This window comes from Rissa tridactyla, chromosome 1, assembly GCF_028500815.1.
Source record: "Rissa tridactyla isolate bRisTri1 chromosome 1, bRisTri1.patW.cur.20221130, whole genome shotgun sequence".
Lineage (NCBI taxonomy): Eukaryota > Metazoa > Chordata > Aves > Charadriiformes > Laridae > Rissa > Rissa tridactyla.
This window is the reverse complement of record NC_071466.1, coordinates 76846371-76865977: the sequence shown is the minus strand read 5'-3', so window position 1 is coordinate 76865977 and position 19607 is coordinate 76846371. Positions and strand designations below refer to the sequence as shown.

At 36.2% G+C, this 19607-nt stretch overlaps 1 protein-coding gene across 3 annotated transcripts in view; it reads left to right on the top strand.

Moving 5' to 3' along the window:
• The window catches only part of PPP2R3B (protein phosphatase 2 regulatory subunit B''beta), a 52293-nt gene that overhangs the window by 20909 nt on the left and 11777 nt on the right, over nt 1–19607 (top strand). For all 3 annotated transcript variants that reach the window (XM_054188961.1, XM_054188964.1, XM_054188962.1), the window contains 6 exons: nt 10185–10370; nt 12129–12232; nt 12794–12896; nt 13634–13708; nt 17205–17291; nt 17717–17873. In XM_054188961.1, the coding sequence (XP_054044936.1) occupies nt 10185–10370; nt 12129–12232; nt 12794–12896; nt 13634–13708; nt 17205–17291; nt 17717–17873 (712 nt within the window). The remainder of the gene's footprint in view (nt 1–10184; nt 10371–12128; nt 12233–12793; nt 12897–13633; nt 13709–17204; nt 17292–17716; nt 17874–19607) is intronic.

Here is a 19607-nt window from a genome sequence, read left to right as displayed (position 1 = left end):
ATAATCACTAATGCTACTAATAGTAGATGGTCTACAACTGTTGACTATAGTACTTTGTATGCTAGAAAGCCTGAAACAGTTTGGCACCTATACATATAAAATATCCTTCAACTTTTACAGGATCAGAGGGATATGATATTGTTTTTGCAATTGTCCAAATCAGAATTTGTTGGGGCATTGCCAGACAAGAAGCTGACAGAATACTTGCTCCAGCTGTTGACTCTGCAGCTCAGTAACAAGGCTGAGCTTGCTGATATTTTTCGTGTTTGAGTGGATTTTTCCTAAGCTCAGTTGCATTGAGTGAATGAAACTTGTTTTGTTGTAAACATGGAAGGATGAAAAGCTATTGCAGAATTTAAGAATTAAGTGGATGTCTGTCTTAGCTCTGTTTGTTACTTTTGGTGTTGAACTGATGGCCTGTCCTGACAAGGGCTGTTTTCTGTAGACAAATGTTAGAATTGCCTCAGGTGTAACTGACTGTCAGCTTTTCCCCATTAAAATGATGTTTAGGCAGTCATGACTCCTTTGCAGGTAGTGAGTCCCAAGTGTGGTCCATTGGCTGTATACAATCAAAATGCTTATGCACTACGAGGATTTTACCAGCTTGTCTCCTGAAAACAGTTGGAACAACAGAATATACTGGTAAAGAACAGGATTACCGATTTAACCCACGATCGTTGTATTTTCCAAGAAAGCTGCAACTATGTGACAAACTGGATATATTAATGACTGGGATACTTGATTTGACATAATTCATAAAATGGAGGCTGTTTGACAACAACCCACAGCCAGTGACTAATATTTTTGCACTTCTTCTGTCTGACCACAAAATGTAGAAGTTGCCTTTCATGGGGTAGATTCTTATGAAGAATCTTGCTTTTTTTCCATTTTATAATCTGTACTTTTTACCTTTTGTGAATTAGCAGGGCAGGTGAAGGAGGCAAAAAAGTATTTTCACTGATCAGCCACAGGAAACTGTTAGAGGATCCGACTTCTAAAGCCTTTGATAGAAGTTTTGTCAGCAAATAAAGCAAGTTACTGATGGCCATGCATGTAATATGTGAAGGTCTCTTGTGCTCATGGCTTTGCAGGGGAGGTAACTACCTCTTCCTTCTTCCATTCCACGCCCACCCCAGGGCATTTCTGAATAAATAATTAAACTCTAACAGCCTAACTGGAACTCTTTTGATGCTGAAGCTCTATGTGACTGTACAAAAAAGCAAGCATATGCAGCCATGTTTGGAGGTGCTTCTACAGCAATAATGCATTTGCAATAGCGTCTTCCAGTTCCCAGCAGGGCTGCATAATTTGTCTGTAGGTCAGCTATACCAAACTGCAAATCAGGTGAATCCTGGTATTTCCAAAATCAGGGTTGTAGAACTTGGGTAAGAGATCTGTTAGTGCAGCATATATATCACTGGAAGTGAGGAGATTTGGCAAGTGTGTGCTATAATGGTTAGGTATCATGCAGATAAGTGATGCTGAAAATCGGTTTTTGACCATTTGAAAGTTTTCCCATGTTTTGCTTGTTTATTACATGCTAATTTGTATGTGAACATGTAATATGACTTGTATGTGGTGACTGTTTACACATGCTTTTAGTTAAACGTGTTTTTAATTTTAGTGTGTGAAATGGTGTGTATGGAATGTATTTCATAGTTTTGGGTGGAAACTTCTTGGATGCCACTACCTACTGTCGTCTCCTAATTGAGAAACAACACACTATCCCAAATAGGTTTATGTAGATGATGCAAAGTTTACATGCCTGCTGAAATACTGAGGCTTGAACATAAATTCCATGCAGCGGCTTTCTCTTGGGGTTCGTTTTGGCTGTTCAAATATGGCTTGGTTAAATTAAAGGGGTAAAGAGTTACTGGTAGTTGTGCCACTACCAAAAGTTTTTGAAAGACTTCTTTAAGCTTTAGTAAGACTTTCAAGACTATCTGGTGATGGCCCTTACCACAACAATTTCACTCAAACTGGGTGGGGTGCTTCTTTCCCTAGCTATCATGCAATTAAGAGTAACCAGCTCAACTACTTCTTACTCTGCTGTCTTGAGACTTAAAATAAGGGGAGAAATTAGCTTCAAGTAGCAAACAACTAACAAAATCTTTTGTGTTTTTTTACCTCAAAATTGGAAGTTACCATACAAACAGTATTTCAGTAACAAAATAGACGTGAATTCTAGTTTGCTAATAAGGTGAATTTTCCAACATTGGGTTGTAAAATGAACCTATATCCTTATCCCTGACACTTAGTAGCCAGGGATACTTTAGAATTTTGCTGTTGATCTTTGCTCTCAACATGGACCACATTACTGGTGAGTTACTGCTCTAAAGGTACAGTAGAATTTGATACTGAGTGATTTTAAAAAAGAAAAAAAACCAAACAAAACCAAAACCCACCCAAATAAAGTAACTCTTCTGAGCTTTCTATTTGTAGTTCATAGTTGCCAAACCAGGAAGGGGTTTGCCTGATGCTGTTGTCGGTAGACAGAAGAGGGAAGTTAGAGTCACCATTTGTTTTATCTTAACTTACAGTAGCAGTGTCTGCACTATGACCTTCTAAACAGAAGGAGCACAATGACACAGTTAAATGAAATATACAAAAGGTTTTAATCCTTAGAGCTGTTTTTACATGCTTATAGCAAATAAGAAATTAAACGTATTACTAGGCTGTGGAACTCTAATTCTAACTTCATCATATTCTTCCTTCCTTCTGCAAGTTCTTGGGCAAATTTTATGTCTGTCTTAGGCTTCATTTCTTTAGGCTTCATTCATATAACATGAAAAAGGATCCTGGACTCCTGACTGCTCTAAACCTCACTGAATCTCTTTTGATTTGCTTATGGAATTGCTACTTGCTGGAATATGTCAGTCCCAGAAACTCAGGTCACTTTAGTTCTGCAAAACGAGACCGAGCAGTGTAAGGCTCAGTCTCTAGAGTGAAGTTGGTTTAGCATTGAGGATTATCGTTTGCATTGAATCACAAGACAAAATGACCATAGGCTTTTTTACAGAAATAGGTTTGAGAGTAAACTGCCAAGAACATGCATAAATGAGATGAGAATGATAGCAGTCTGTGTAAAGCTGAGATGAGTGGACAACCTGGTGTGCAGGCAGGGGACTCCCAACATGTTTGGTTGGAATTTGAAGGTGAACATGGAGTTGCGAACTGGAACACAAACTGCATTGAGAGGGCTGCTGAACCCTGCTCCCTTGTGTGACCAGTGTGTATAAAGTAAGAAACAGTGTAGTTTGAAGTACTTTTTTCTTCTAATGGTATATGGCTAGAACTTTATGGAAAAATATATTAATTTTTCTATTTTGTTCTCCTCATTGTAGCACAAATTTTAAGTGACTACAGACCAAACTGGATCAGAGAACTGAGCTGAGTCAAGGCTAAAAGCAAAAGTAAGCTAGTCTAAAACTGCATCAGGGTTAAAATTAATAGATGTTTATCTCTTGCTGTGGAAAGAGAAGCATGTATGATAAAATTAGTCTCCATAGCACAGCCAAAACCAAGCTGCCGGACAGTGAGTGAAGGATAGCAAACTCAAGTCTGGGATGGGAGGAAGCAACTGGGACTAAAATGTTTGTTGCCAGAGGAAAGACTTATGCGTATATACCCTGACACCTGTTTTTAGTGTAGGGAGGTGTCTCTCTGAGCTTTATCATTCACATATGTCTTAACTTTCTGACTAAGTTAGGCAAGATGAATCATGATCTTAGCATGGTTTTAAGCCTGATGTAAGCTTATTTCAAACAATACTGCCACAGTATTCCTTTAATCTTCCTTATGTTAGCATCAGGATCGTGTTTCTTCTAAATGTAATCTCTGTGAGATTGGGTGAGGAAAAATAGTTATTTTTAACTTTGTTTTTTAGCTGTCTTGTTGACCTGAGGCAATTCACCATACTGCTTCACTGTCACTAGTACTGACACACAGGTCAGTAAACCCTGTATGCGGGAGTGCGGGAAGATGCAGGTGTACTGTGGTGTAGCTTGCCTTATGCCGTGCTGTAAAACTTCATTATTAAGCTTTCAGATTAAATTACTGTTTTCAAGCTATTTTTTCAGGGCAATAGCTAGATTTTGGAGAAATCTAGCTTGGAAAAAACCCAAATTTTGAAAGCTCTAAGTTGTCAAAGGATTATTTTTCACAGAGGAAAAAATACTGTTAAGCATATCAAGCTGAATGGGAAGTGATACAGCCAGTGAACTCTTGTAGTAATAAATCTGTCTTTTTAGTTTGGCTAAAAAGAGGCTAATGACGAGCATACAGAGAGCAAGAAGAAAACATCACTTCTTTAACTTAGATAAGTGGAAATCTGAATGTCTACCACAAGATCAAGAGAGCTGGCGTTACAGAAGAGATGTTTCTCTGGGCTTGTCCTGAGGAAAATTCTGGTAGTAAGCTTACTTTACCTATCCTGAAGTGGATTTTTGAAGGCACTTTAACCTGCCAAAATATTTGAGGTGTTGGAACAGATTTTTCTAAATTAATGTCTTTTCCTTCCAAATGAGACTGAACTCTTTTCTAGACAATAGTAGCATAAACCTTCTACCTAGTGTTTTCAAAATTTAAATTCCACAAAACTACTGATCGTATCACTTACCTAGAGGGAAATGTTGAGTTTCACAGTGCAGCCAAATATGTAGTAGGTTAAGCTGAAATATTCCTGAGACTTTATTGGTCAGACTTGGACTAATGGCTATAAAATGAACAGAAAGACAGGAAGGCTGGTCAGGTACTCCTTTTGAGCCTACTTACTAATAACATTTTCTTACATTCACAATTGCCAATTTACTTGATAGACTGTAGGACACCTTGTGTTCTGTAAGAACTTACTGAGTTTAATAAAGGAGATTACTTTCCATTACTTGGAATTTTCAAGTTCATGTGCTAAGCAGCATTTGAGTCTCATCACTACCATCCTATTGCCCTTTGGGTCTCCCTGTTGACTTCCATTTTCTCCTGTTTATCGGGGAACTTCATGCAGCATCTGCTTTTTTTGTTGGGTGATTGTACATGGGTGGTTGCGGGGATTTTAGGATTTAAAACGCTGAATAGCATACCCCTGCAGAAAATCCTCTTAGCTTATTATATACTTTGTTTTACCCAGGTAACATTAGCATAATGTGTGATACATAAGAGTAGAAGACCCAGTCTATTAAAGAACTAGATTAACGTACGCATTGCACATTTTAGAAGTATTGCAACATTGCTTTTTTTTTTAATTCCCTAGTTAAAAATACTAAGGATTTGAACCAAACTTGTACCTATTTGATAGGTAAAAATGTCTTTATAGTATTTTCAGTATTTAATGCCACTTTTTGTTTGGGACTGTGGTGTACCACTTATTCATAAAAACTTAACATGAAGTTGGCCATAAATGTGAGGTGAAATTTTTGGGGGGACCTATTGTCTTGACCCTGTTGTATGTATTCCATTGACTTTTTTCTGATGTGGATATCCCTATGGAAATCCATGTCAAATAATACAGCAGGAGCTGAACACTAACTCTGTAAATATGCTTTAAATGGCTTTTTTTCAGAGAAACAGGCATAACAATTGTCGCTGTCTGTCAGATACTAGAAAGCATCAGTGTTTCTGAATGAAGTTATCTTTTTCCGTAGTCATGTCAAAACAACGCAAATATCAAATCAGTTCAATGAGCTTGTGTCTTAATGAGTAAGCTGTCTAAAAAATATTACATTCATAAACATATTTACCATGTTTCCTTTTCCAGCAAGCCCTTTTTCAGTGAGGTTTCTCTCACTTGCATTTGAATCCACATAATCGACCACTTTGTGGGGTTCAGTACCTCTGGGTGGTAGTATCTATGTGCAGATGTATATCTAGACTTGACTGAGTATACAGTCTTAAAATATCTGGGAACAAGCACCCCCTTCCTTTTTATTTCAGAAGTACATCCTGTCATTGAACAACTCCATCATAGTGTCAGCTCTTTCTTTCAGTTGAGAGAGAGGGAAAAGGGCACCTCGTTTTAAAATCCTCACTGTCTTCATTTTTGCTTAGAACCAAGTTAACTGCTGAGTGTGACTCATTTGTTGGTAGATATAAGACTATCTAGCAAGACGACTGAACTTCTCTCTTTGGAGTGAGGCATATCCATGTTCTCTGGTATTTACTAACATTATAATTACAATATAGTAATAATGGGTTTATTTTACACTCACTGTCAACAGCTGGAAAAGTATTATCTGGAGAGCTGCAAAATAAAATGGGAAATTTTCCCTTTGAACGGTAACCCCATTGGGATATAAACTTCCACTTCCTCCTTTATAAAAGTCAAGGCAAGTAAGTGTTGGATAACTGTATGGTTGTATATGTCAGGAATAAAAACTGGTTCAATATTAAAGGTTTTCTTGAATTCTGTTAAAGACAAATGTTATGTAAGTTTGTTTACATTATTACAAAAAAGGAATTTTCAAGGGATCCTCACTTCACATCTTTTACATAAAACTCGTATCGTTAAGTTGCCACTGCAGTTTAATTATGGATTCTGGACTTTACATATACTCATTGCAAAGGCTAATGCACCATTCAGTCCTAACGCTGCAGCACACATCTGCTTGTATGAGTTATTTACAAGCTTATACAGCTGTTATCCTTACCTCCAAGCATGTTATTTTTTGTGCTATTTCTTGGCAAGTTCCAGTGAAAATCTTCACTTACCAAACCAGTCTCTCTTGTCAGTTTAGCTTACTGGTACCACTATTAAAGGTTTTAACTTAAAGCCATTAGAAAATGTAGGTCACTTTCTAAATGTTAAATTAACCACTGAAATGAAATAGTTGTGTGTGTAAAAAGAATAATGGACTATTGCTGCAGATTTTCAATTCAAAGATTCGTTGTTAGCAGACTTCTAGCAGGTAATGAAGAAATTCCCTGGTTAAAGTTATAGTTAATATAGAACACCTTAATCTCACACAATTAGTGCAACTTAATTGCCCTCAAATAACAGAATGACTCTTTTCGTCAGCTATACAATTTGTGCATCTACAGAAGTAACTAGCTGAAATAAGAGCAGTGGAGCTTTCTGCGCCCTTTTAGTATTGGGCGTTCCTTCATTAGAGCGCATACAGCAGAGCAGCTTCAGTTGTACAAGGATCGTTTTGGTTGTCAGATGGGATTCAGGCTGAGAGAAGAGGAGAATCCCTGGCCTTTCTTGGGAAGGAGAGGAGAGAGAGGAGGTGTAATACTAACTTTATAGCGCCTTAGTTGGAGCTGAGAGTTTTGGATGACCTGTTTCTTTCTTGGTACAGGCTCTTATCCCTCTGTTGACTGACATTAACAGTACAATTCGGTTGTCCAATTGCAAGTTGCTAATGGCATTTAAGAAACATTAGTGGGCTCAGAACATCGTGTGGCAGATGCAGAGCGCTCTGAGCTGTCTGCTGGATACCACGCAGAATATTCAAGGGCATTTTGGGTTGTGCCCTAGATGATATTCTCACTAGATATCTATATGTAGGCACCAAATAAATCTATCAGAAATGACTGTGAAGTGATCATATACTTTCTAATGCAAATGAAGCATTTTCATAGTTTCTTCTTTGACCGACTTTGAGAAACCAGCATGTAGAAATAGGCAACACTTTTCAATATAGGGGGAGTTATTTTGTCTTGTGGTGAGAGGCTTGTATTCTGTACTTGGGTTTAGAGTCAAGCAAATATACTATTTTACAGATTAAATTTCATATATTTTTTTATATTAAGCATGCTGAATTCAAAGTCATGCTTATGAAACATAACACTTTTATCTTAAAAAAATCAATTTTAACTTTTACCATATGTCTATCTTCAGTTACAAATCTGTTGCTTAACTTCTACCTCATAGTCATGGTCCGAAACATGTTTACAACAGATAAAAGGATGAAAAATAAATAAATAAAACCCTTTGTTGTATAACTGTCTCAAATAACACCCAAGGAAGTTAGACGTGCTAGGATGGATCTTACTACAAATCCTGAACTGAGATCTCTATGTGCATTTAAGAATAGCTTTTAACCTGGGCTAATGGAAATCATTTATTGTGTACTCTGAGGTATTTGAAGTAAATTAGTAGTTTCTGAGAAAATATAAAGTTTCTGTTGAACAAATAAGTCTGAAAAACTTTTTTCTTCTCTTGGGACCTTTTCCAATATAGTCTTCCCCCACCCCTACCTTTCCTTTTAAAAGAAGCTTTTCTTTAATCTGAGGCTTTAAATTTTCCGAGCTGTGGATTTTAAAAATGCCTTGTCTCTCTGTACTAGGTTTTCTTGAAACACTGATTTACCTCACATTGCCTGAAATGTTCAGGGGATGTTAGTAGTCCATAATGGACACTTAACCTTTTCTCAGGTGAGGTACACCTCATCCGGCATCTCTGAAGAACTGGAAAACCTGAGCTTCGGTGGCATTTTGAGTGGCTATCCAGGTAGATCTTGTAAATGGGGAAAAGAGGAAATAAAATAAACTTACTGTTTGAACGAATGTAAGAGTTTGATTTTGTTAAGATGGTTTGATTGCCCGTGCTCAAAAGCATGCCAGCTATCTCACTGTGGTACCAAGCCCAAGGAACAGGTCTTTCGTTGGGTTTTGCATAGGGTAATGTTAGGGCTCTACTAAAGCCCTGATGCTGGCTTTCTAAAATGAAACAAGGTGTTAATCCAGTTGTATCCACTATTTGTAGTGCTGGTAGTAAGGTTACTTAGTAAAATGTTGCTATCCTTATTCTTCCCAAAAGTTTGGAAGTCTGTGGTTGGAAGGAATTTTTGATGCTCTGTGGCACTTTTGTTCGAAGCTGATACCTCATTAACTGGACTACTAAACTAACAATGGGTATCAAAACTTGTAATTTACAGGATTCTTAGAAAATGACAGACATTGACTCTAGGTATTACAGATTCAAGGTGACTTTTTCCTCTATGAAATAAAACTTGTAGCTCAAGCAGTTCTGCAGCTGTGAACAGGAATGCTGGCTCAAATGCAGAGGAGGGGAAAGAAAGGTTAATTCAGGCTTTTTTTTAGCATGTGTAGCATTCCAGTGAAGGCTTCTAGGTTGGAACCCTCCAAATTAAAATCTGCTCTCCGTAAGCACTTAGTTCTTTCAGTGATGTAAGGAAGGATTTTGATTGTGGTAGGAAAGAAGCAGGGTACCTTTACAGGCATTTTGACAAAGGTGATAAGGAGTAAAGCAAGGGTTGGGGTTTTGGGGAGTTTTGGTTGCCCCCCCCAATTCTGTTTGGAAATGAGAGATGGAATTAAGGATATTTAACATGCTTAACACTAGGATGAGCCACCTTATAGCATTAGCCATTGTTTTTACATTTGAACAGTGGCCTTGGGATGAAAGACTTCATGTTTAATTGCTATCTTTGAATTGCCACATAACTATTGTTACTTTGCTTGTTGTCTTTGTTTCTCTGCCTTATTGGACTTTGATTTGGAAACTAAGTACAAGGTAAATGCTTCTTTACTGAAGCTAAATGCATTTAAATAAATAATTTCTCTTGTTACTGGTCATCTTTTTTTTTTTTTTAATAGTACAGTATATCACAAATTCTTGAGAAACAGATTTCTAAGCTCTTATGCCATAATTGTGTATAGTTTACCAAGAAAATCCCTCTGCAGGAATCATTTACTACCTTTATAAAAGTCAAGCATTTTTTAGGATAAAAAAAAACCAACCCAAACAATCTTCACTTTAACTAAGTTAAACAGTTTGGTGGTTTGTAACAAAATTGTCATGCTTATTTCAAAAGTTTGAAGCTGTAAAACTAGAAATATGTCAAAAAGCAAATTATTTCATGACCTGTCTGTTAAGCTAGAAATTGAAGGGGTTTTTTTCTGCGACTGATCTTATAACCTGCATTATTTCAGATGTCTCCAAGAAGCTGTCTAGTGTATTAATCTTGAAACTTGAGATGTTGAAGACTGCAGTTGTTTTTATTAAATTTTTAACATCCTAGAAATCTTTCTAAATGACAGGCTTTGGAAATACTCATGAATTTTTCCAGTGTGCTCTTTCTTAAATAGCTTATTCAGCCTATCATCAAAAATCTTTTTGAAGGTGTGTTGTAACATATAATACCAAGAGATTCAAGTCATCTGAGGATGACTATTATATGTGATTTCATTGTACCCGACAGTCAAATGTGTATTTATCTATTTAGGTTCAGACAAAGAAGGAAGAAACTTTGCCACCATCACTTAGTCAAAACATTCCAACTTTCTATTTTCCTCGAGGATGTCCTAAGGAAAAAGTGAATATAGATGCTGTGATTGCCAAAATTGAGAGAACTTTCTCTGAGTTTCCAAATGAGAGGGCAACGTTAGAAGACATGGGGAAGGTTGCAAAGGTGAGAACTTGCTCGCTGTCAGCTCTTAGTACTGTACACCTATGGAAAGGAAAAATGAGTTGTGTGCTTTGTTTTCTTGCATTATGTGTTTTCATCTCCTACAAGGTAGTACCAGTAAGGTGTCATATTCAACATTGTTGATAGCACAGTTAGGTGTAGAAATCTTTGCATTAACTTTGTCTCAAATAGCCCTACATTTTGCTTACAAAAAGAAACAAACATTAAAACATTAACAATTTTTTTTAGTTGTATAAACAATGAAATACCAAAGGGGACACGGTATGTTGTTCTGCATTCTGTATTGACCAACAGACTTAAGGCAAAAGCACTGTTAATATGCATTTTGTTTTCAGGCATCCACGCTGTTTTTTCTCATTCAGTTCTGTCACGAACCTCCATTGTAAAGGCATTGAAAGACAGAACAGCTTGGTAACTTGAGATTACAGCCCTCTGGTTATTACCGAAGAGCTAATTTAGAGTTATGGCAGAGTGAAAATTAGAAAGCAGTAAATATTTTTTAACTTCTGTGCAACAGACAATAGGCTAATTAAATGAAACTTAAATTTCCATTTTGTTATGTTGAATCAATGCTTGAAATATCACTGCAAGTCATGGTCTTGGTAATAAGTCTCAGGTTCTCATCCCTGTTCCTGTCTTTTTGTATTTAAAGTCCAAGGTCTAGAAAACAAACAAAGACTTCTCACAAGAGCAGGGCTGAGTGTTCAGCAACTGCTTGTTTGCCACACCAGAAGTGTTTAACTGCTAAGCTGAATGATAGGATTCTCACCTTCCACTGGTCACTTCCACAAAGAAGTGAGGAGAGGTGGAAGAGACCCTTATCTCTCAGCAAGAAAAGTGGAAGGGTCCAGTCACCTACAACTCAGTGATGAAAGGCACCTTCCTGAAGCATAGGGAAAAGTCTCTCAGGCTGAGGACAGTATTCATCAAGCTCACTCTTTCTTATTTTTTTTGAAGTACTGGTTAAACTATTGCATGAGAAATAACTGTCCTCTTACTCCAGTGACCTTATGCGCCTTGCAGTATTCGCAGTCTTATTTGAGATCCCCATGAGATTCTCAGAGATGCCAGCATGAGTGACTACTCCAAGTTGTAATCAGTTTTAGGTGAAAGCTGTTATGTGCTCGTATGTACTTAGCTGTTATGGCTGAGGAAGCTTGGAGCAGACACAGAAGCAGCACTGTAGGTATATGGAAGCATTGAAGTTGTGAAGGTGTAACTTGGGTATCCTGAAGTGAGATTCTGCTGCTTAGGGCAGGCTGACCTACTACTTAAAATTGGATAGATGTGTATGCATATGCAAGATGCAGGCGAGTTGAGCCATCCTCTGGGACAGACAAATGTAAACTTGTTACACAGCTTCTGAACTGGAACTGCTTGTACTGTTTTGAGCTCAGCTTAAAGATATCCAGCCCTTGAGCAGAGCTTATTAGTATGGACTGTTTAGCTGCTTGGAGTCTGGACAGAGCAGGCACGTGACTGCATTCATCTATTAGGAATGCTGCAAGTTGCCCTGTGTTTTGCTTTCCACTTTTGGATTTCAGCCTAAAGCAGTTGCTTGAAATTAATTATTTTGAAAGGTGCAGTTGGTTTCAGAAACAATTTTTGAAAAAAGAAATCAGTCCTTTAATGTTTTCTTCTTAACACTTGTAAAACTTAATTTTTGAAAGACTTCTAAATGAAGGAGTGACCCTCAGATAAGCAATCAATGAACTAACTCGATGTATACTTAAATTCTAGGCTTGTGAATGCCCTCTTTACTGGAAAGGTCCTTTGTTTTATTGTGCTGGAGGTGAACGAACAGGATATGTGTCAGTTCATAAATTTGTTGCAATGTGGCGGAAGTAAGTAGATTACTTTCTTTTAGAAGTACTGCATTTTTTAATTGAAATGTGATATTTTAAGCTCTGAATGAGTTCCAATTTATAAAGGGGAATAAAACACTTTCCCATAATCAACCATCGACAGCAAATTTGTACCTGGGAAAATGTAAGTAAATCATCCCTTTAACCCAAACAAACAAATCTTTATTTACCATGTTCATAGAGTTTTAAAGTGTTTGGTGAATGACTGGCTGTTTATGGGGAAAAGTGAAAACCATGGCCTTAACTTGTAGATGTCAATTCTGGACAAAACACTTTTTCTTCTTTCTAGTTCTCCTTCAGTTCTAACTGAAAAATGTCCTTTCATGTAATCAATAACACAGAGTATCCACCTCCTTTACCTAAATGTATGAGACAGTACTGCTTTGATAAGTTCACTTAGAGTGTACTTTGACATTTGTAATTAGCTTTTGAATTAAATGTTGTAGGTGCAGTTCTATAGGCCTTGCTCTAGGATGCCCATACAAGGTATCATGAGCAATCTTCTCTGTAGAATATTAAATGGAAATATTTACATTTCAGAATACTTCAGACCTGCTATGATGATGCTGCAAAGTTTGTTCATCTTCTAATGAACCCTGGATGTAACTACTTGGTGCAAGAAGACTTCATTCCTTTTTTACAAGTAAATTGCAACTGAAACTAGTTCTGGAAACACAACAAAATTATGGGCTGGCAAAGCCCTGATTTATTTTGGTTTTTGAGCTAAACATGCTTTTTCATGGTCTTCATTAAAGTTTATTGATAATATCTAGTGTAATTCACTTCCTATGGTCCACTGAGACGATAGTGAGTGACTTATATAAAATGATTAACTGTAAAATAAGGTGAGGTATTTTTAAGAGCTACAGTAAGATGCATGGAGTTAAAATTGCTTGCAGGAATAGCACATGTATCAGAATCCTTATGGTTTAGAAAAGCAGTTGAAGTTATTTAAGTCAAGGAGGCCCTTTGGTGAGCAAAGGAAAAAGTGGTATATGAATTCAAGACCTAATACAGCTTCTCTCAAAGGGTGGCAACCAACACGTTTACTAATAGATGAATAAAACCTAAACTGGCTTTTACTGAATCATAGTCAGACACAGAAATTCAAGCGGCAACAGTCAGCAGTGTTCAAAAATCTTCATCCCATCTGAAATACAGAAAAGCTTTTGTTTCTCTGGCTTCTTTAAAAGATAATTAAAAAAAAAGTCAGCAGTGTTATTTACATGAAGCGTGTTCTAAATGAAGTTTTCATTAATGATTGTGGTACTTAATTTGAACTGTTTTGGTTCAGGAAGCAGATGTGCTATTCTGTGCTAATTATTTTATGTAGTCATTAATAAATACTGTTTGGAATATTGTTATTTCTCTTTTTTGTAGGATGTGGTGAATAGTCATCCTGGCCTATCATTTTTAAAAGAAGCATCTGAATTTCATTCTCGGTACATTACCACAGTGAGTGATTTTTTTTTTTTTTTTTTTTGGAAAAGCTATTTTTTATTAACCAAGTAGGAAAATCAAAATGACTAAGATTAGTCAATATGTATAAGCATGTTTGTCCCTTGAGAAAAGTTGAGTATGCTGTCAGTCATCATTTCTACTTAACTAGAAATCTGATGAAGAAAGACTCAATTTCTTAAGCATCGTATAGTTTTTCTTAACATTTATAAGAAATTGGTGAACTTAATACTAATAAGAGAAACACTGAATTGTAATAATGCAGGATAACGTAATAAACATTAAACAAAGAGCAGACTATTATCTTAAACACTTGATTGTGGCTATAGATTGTACTTCTTAGAATCTTGACCTTACGCTTGTTTTAATTAAATGAAATTTTGAATGAAAAGTTTGTGTTAACATGATTATGTTCAGCATTAAGTAAAATAATGGTAATTGTGAAGCTGTGTGCTGCTTTCCTCTCTGGGGATTTTTCTTTCTGAGCAGGTTTTATACATGAAAAGTTCCATTTCTCTCTTCCTGGAGTTAGGTGACTGAAGTATTCTTTCTATACCCAAGGGAAAAATCAGTGACACTAGATTTGCTCAACTATAGACTAGACAGCCGGTTCCACTGAAGTCTCTAAAATTCTTCAAAATGACATTCAGTTCGCTTTCTTTGTGCATGTGAAAAATAATTTAACGAATATTCTCCAACAAAAAACATGCAGAGTTGATCGTCTTTTATCCAGCTTATAGTTTGACCCAGACCAAAACTGTGGAAGCTTTTTTGAAAGCGTTTGGTTTTGGTTCTTCATATCCTTCTTACAGAGACTGCCGGCCCATCGAGTATGTCCGGCTGCGTTAGGTTTTGCTCCTTGTTATAATGATTACATGAGCTCCTAGAACTTTCTTGTCAGATGCGTGTGAAGGAAATGTTCTGCCTGTGAGTAGTTTTATTTCTTAATGGAATCTGGGTTATATCAAAGCCTGCTCTGCTTAAAATTATGAAAGCTCGCCGCCTGTCCTAAAGGACCATAGGAGGGGAAAAGTTCTTGCCATTTCCAGTTACTTTTCTTTGGAGGAGCAGCTTATTTGAGTAGGCCTGAGTCTAGCAATATTGAATAAATTAGTGCTGGCAGTACTTTACTAACAAAATTTAATGTGGTCTTCAACAGAAATCCGTATTTAATCAAAAATCCCAAAAGTAAACTGGTATTGTTAGGAATATAGCAAGAATATTTGGAATACTACTCTGCAGATCCAGAAATGGCAGGACTATCTGCCCTTTCTTGTCCTATTTTAAGATGGAGTTACTCTTGCTCAATACAGTCTTCTAAAATTCTGTCCTGCAAGTTATTAGTAATAATTATAAATGATTTCTCTCGAAGATGAAGTAAGGCATTTCATACCTCTGTTTATAGTAGCTTTACCCTTGCTACATGAAACTACTTCATTGAAAGGATTTTGTAAGCATTGCAGTTGAAGATTTAATGTCTGTTCATGTTAATTTCCAGTTATGAGTTAAATGATCCGTTTTTCTGCTGTATTTGTATATACATACATGTATATACAATGTAAATGCATGAATATGCATGCATATATTACACACATCTCTTTAGTGAAGCAGGTATCTTGTAAGTGTTGTTCAACCATGGAAGCAATCAGTTCTCTCTCCTAGGCTATGCTATAGGTTGGTTGGTCAGTCTAAGTGTTAAGGTTAGGAACATGCGTTCAAGATAAAGCTGAAATACATTAAAAATGATTGCCCAGACAAGGGAGATACTACATTTAGTCTGAAAGTATGTTATGTATATATCTGAACTATGAATTCTTGAAACTGTAATCTCTGTATTGCACCATTTCCTCTCCCTTCTGACAAAACCAGTGTGCAGCACAGTAAAGGAAGCAATTCTCTGACAATTTGCTTATATTCTGCTTCAATTCGCTTTAGAAAACAGGGTTTTTTTAAGTCTGTTCCCAGTTGTCTTTAGCAAACATTCAATTTTGTTTTTATTTTTAGACCAGTTAAATGTATAACAGATGAGATAATGACATGCAGATGGATTAAGTTGCAAAGCGAAGACAAAACCTTTTTAGAAAAAATTGCTTTGTAGTATAAGCCAAAAATGGGCCTTTCCTAAACTCACAATTAGAACTGAGCTAATTAATTTTCAGAAGTAGGCTAGTCTATTCTCCTTTCTGGATTTATTGAACCAGCTGTTCTTGTTCAAAGTAAGAGCTGCAGAGCTTGCTGCATGCTACAGTTTAAGCTTTACTTTAAAACTTTATGAATAAATTACTCTACCATTTGTAATTTAGAAATGATTGGTTTGTTTAAACTATTGCTTTACTGCAATTAAGGTCTGAAGTGATAAAAACTTAAATAATGAAGTCTTTAGTTTGGAAGAGGTTTTACTTGGGGGAAAAGGATTTCTAAAGAGTTGGTTCTTTTAGCTTGAAACTACTGTGTTGCAAACAAAATGCTACACATGCAATATTAGGTCTTGCTAATTAGCAGGTATAATTTATCTCCAGTTAAGCAGTTATAGTGTGTAATATGTTTAGATGTTTTTTGTCTGCTTTTGTTAGCAGTGAATAACTGACTTGAAAAGTATATGTGGTTGATTTAAGTCAAAGTAATTGAGGTGAATACTGAATTCAGTTTAAAAAAAATTTCAGAAACAAAACCCATATTTTAAAGTCTTCTGTTTGTAAACTAAAACTAAGCAAATGGTGCTGAACGGATGAGTTTACCAAAATAATAGACCTGTAAAACTGATTTAAACAAAAGTCTTGGATACTCAACTGAATGGATTTCTTTCTGGTTCTGATATCACTCATGGCACAAGAGCTAGCCTTCTTTCTTGCACAGATTTTTATTTTTTTTGTTCTTCAATTAGAAAACATTTATGTACTTCTTTAAATACTGTTAACCAGGTTTTTTTCAAGTAACTTTAAATAGAATAAAATTAAATGGGGGGGAAAAAACGTATTCTCTCTGCACCTGCAGGAAGTATTTTTTTGTCAGATGTTGAGTTGTTGTATTCGCAGACTCTAGAAGTAGCAACAGTCCCAATTCTAGTTCTGTAACTTCATTTATGAAGTAAAATATTCTTACAGTAAATATACATCTTTAGATCTGAAATAATGAGATATATTAATAGGTTTGTTAGATGATATCATGTAGATCTGGAAGACTGGGAGGTAGTGAAATTGCCAACAGACGTATTCTGGATAGCATATAAGTATTTCGCAACTTTAGTGTGTGAGATACGGGTACTGCAGCATTGAAATAAGATTTGTCAAGATGAGTTTAGATATAGAATTAGAAATAGTTTGGTAATATGATATAAGAGAAGCATCAACCTGCTAAGTAACGAGAAGAACAGAAATAGCGGAAAGATGGAGTTCTGCAATGCACCTGAGCTAAGACTTACCTTTGACAAATGTTTGTGAGGGTATTTAGTTAGCGTACCTAAGATCACCTTTCCCTTTTCTCTTTCTTGCAGGTTATACAGAGAATATTTTATACAGTAAATAGGTCCTGGTCTGGGAAAATAACTTGTAATGAGCTCAGGAAAAGCAACTTTTTGCAGGTACATAATGTCTAAAATTTTGCAAGACAGATGTTTCTACAAGTTTAAAAACTGCATTAAATAAACGTTTAAGGGAGTAACATAAGTGCCATTTCTTTCTTTTCCAAAAACTGGTGAAGGCTCAATTGCATTACTTCTCATACACCTGAATATGCTTAAATGTCACTGTTTAGATAAAATTAGCTGTATAAATGCATATGTCATTAGCAGAAGTCTGGCTGATCTCCTCATTCTTCTATGGACACATTAATTTTCTACCTTGTGTTCAGTCTTTGCTGTCATGCTGCATGGTGTGCACTGTCTCTGAAGATAGAAGTTGTCCCACTGGAATAGTACTAGATATTAACTTGGTTATGAGAACTCAGATCATTCAACAAATGTCTTACAAATTCTTTAATGTGTTCTATTTATCCTTCTGATAATAGAATGTGGCATTATTGGAAGAGGAAGCTGATATTAACCAGCTGACAGAGTACTTCTCATATGAACATTTTTATGTTATCTATTGCAAATTTTGGGAGCTGGATACAGACCATGACCTCTATATTGATCGGAAGGATTTAGCTCGACATAATGATCATGGTATGACAAATAAAGCACCTTTGTTTACATGTATTAAATGACCTGTAAACTTTCAATTGAGGAAGTGGTTAACCGCCAAGGCCAGGCTTCATGAGTCTGTTGGTATAGCTGATCCTGCTGACTAGTGAAAAAAGCAGGACAAGTCATTTGTGATGTTGCTTTGTGTCTGGCAATACCAAGTTTGAGGAAAATTCTGAATTTGAATTCTGATCTTGGCAAAGTAGTAGAGGAGGAAATAAATCTGTGAGTGTGTAGGCTTGATCTAAAAAAAATCATTTAAGTCTTGGTATATTATAAATGGCTCCATTTGGCAGTTTTGGGTTGTTATCCTGGAAACAATCCATTTTACTTATATCATTCAACTAGCATGCCTCTTACGGCAAGGTATGGAAAGAGTAGAAAAAAGCAAACATACGTTCAGGTACTTAGCTTATTTTAAATTTTGCTAACTTGGCTGCAGTACATCTTGTTTTAATACTATTTAAGAGCTTTGCGTTTTCTGCATTCACAATATACCATGACTGTGATTCTGTAGTCTTGCACAATTGTACCTATTTTAAATATTCTTGTAGCTTGTATAGAACTGTTGGATTATTTTTTTTTTTGGATGCTTTGTATCCATTGTCATCTTAAAAGTATTCCCTTCAGGACTGGAAAGCTTACTTAAGCAGAAAGTGATTATGGAATATTGTCCCACATTAAGAGGAATAAACAAATTCTGATTGCTTCTGAAAACTCACCCAGTGAAGTCTAACTACAGTTTAGGACACTGGACGGAAAGCTGCTTTCATTTGAGAGGTTGCTCTACTAAGTTAGTACGCTACAGAAAGGAAGCAGAACTGATGCCATGCCACTTGCAATATGGTCTTGCATCCTTTAAACCATGGAATATTGCATAAAGCTTAACAGCTGCTGCTTAATGAGAACTAGAATAAAGAAGAGCATAAAATGAACATCATAACCCAACTTTGGTCTTAAACTTCTATTTTTTTGCATATCAAAACGAGATCAGCTCATTTCATAAATACCTTCCTCTCATACTGTCACTGGTGTAAAATTAGGCTAGATCGAACACTTAATGTAGTAACAAAAATATTAAAGTATGTAGCTGTTGTTGAGAAGGCTGAACAGCTTCAGTGTTTCAAAAGTAGATAAAAAGCAGCAGCACATATGTCTGAAACAAATTGACTATCCGGCAGTTCTGGGGATAAATATTAAGCAGGGACCAGCGTCTCTACTAGAATAATATGGTGATAGCATTGCCATAAGTACATAACAGATGAACTGTTCTAATGATTAACCGCCTGCTTTAATTATCAGTATTTCTACAATGCTGAAAAAATATTTCAGAGCTAGAATAATGAGAAGTAATTCTTCTGTGAGAGCAGTGTCATGTGCTGCTTTGGGTACCGTCCACAAATTCTTCAGGATAAACTGAATATCCTTTCCAGAGCTAGTGCTCAGTTAAGACATGTCTCTGAAATCCTTGAAATGGTTTTAAAATTAGAAGCATGGATCAGAACCATGTCAGAAATAGAACCATGTCAGAATTGGTTAGGTATGCTCATTATGTATTAACGTGCCAATTTTATTTTGGCTCTTTGCCAAAACCAAGGTCATATAAACTGTAATGGCACTTGAAAACATGATTTAATTGTCAAAGAACTGGTAAATGCTATTTTACTTCATCAGACAATTTAATTACTTTTATTATGCTACTATTTCTGCATCAAG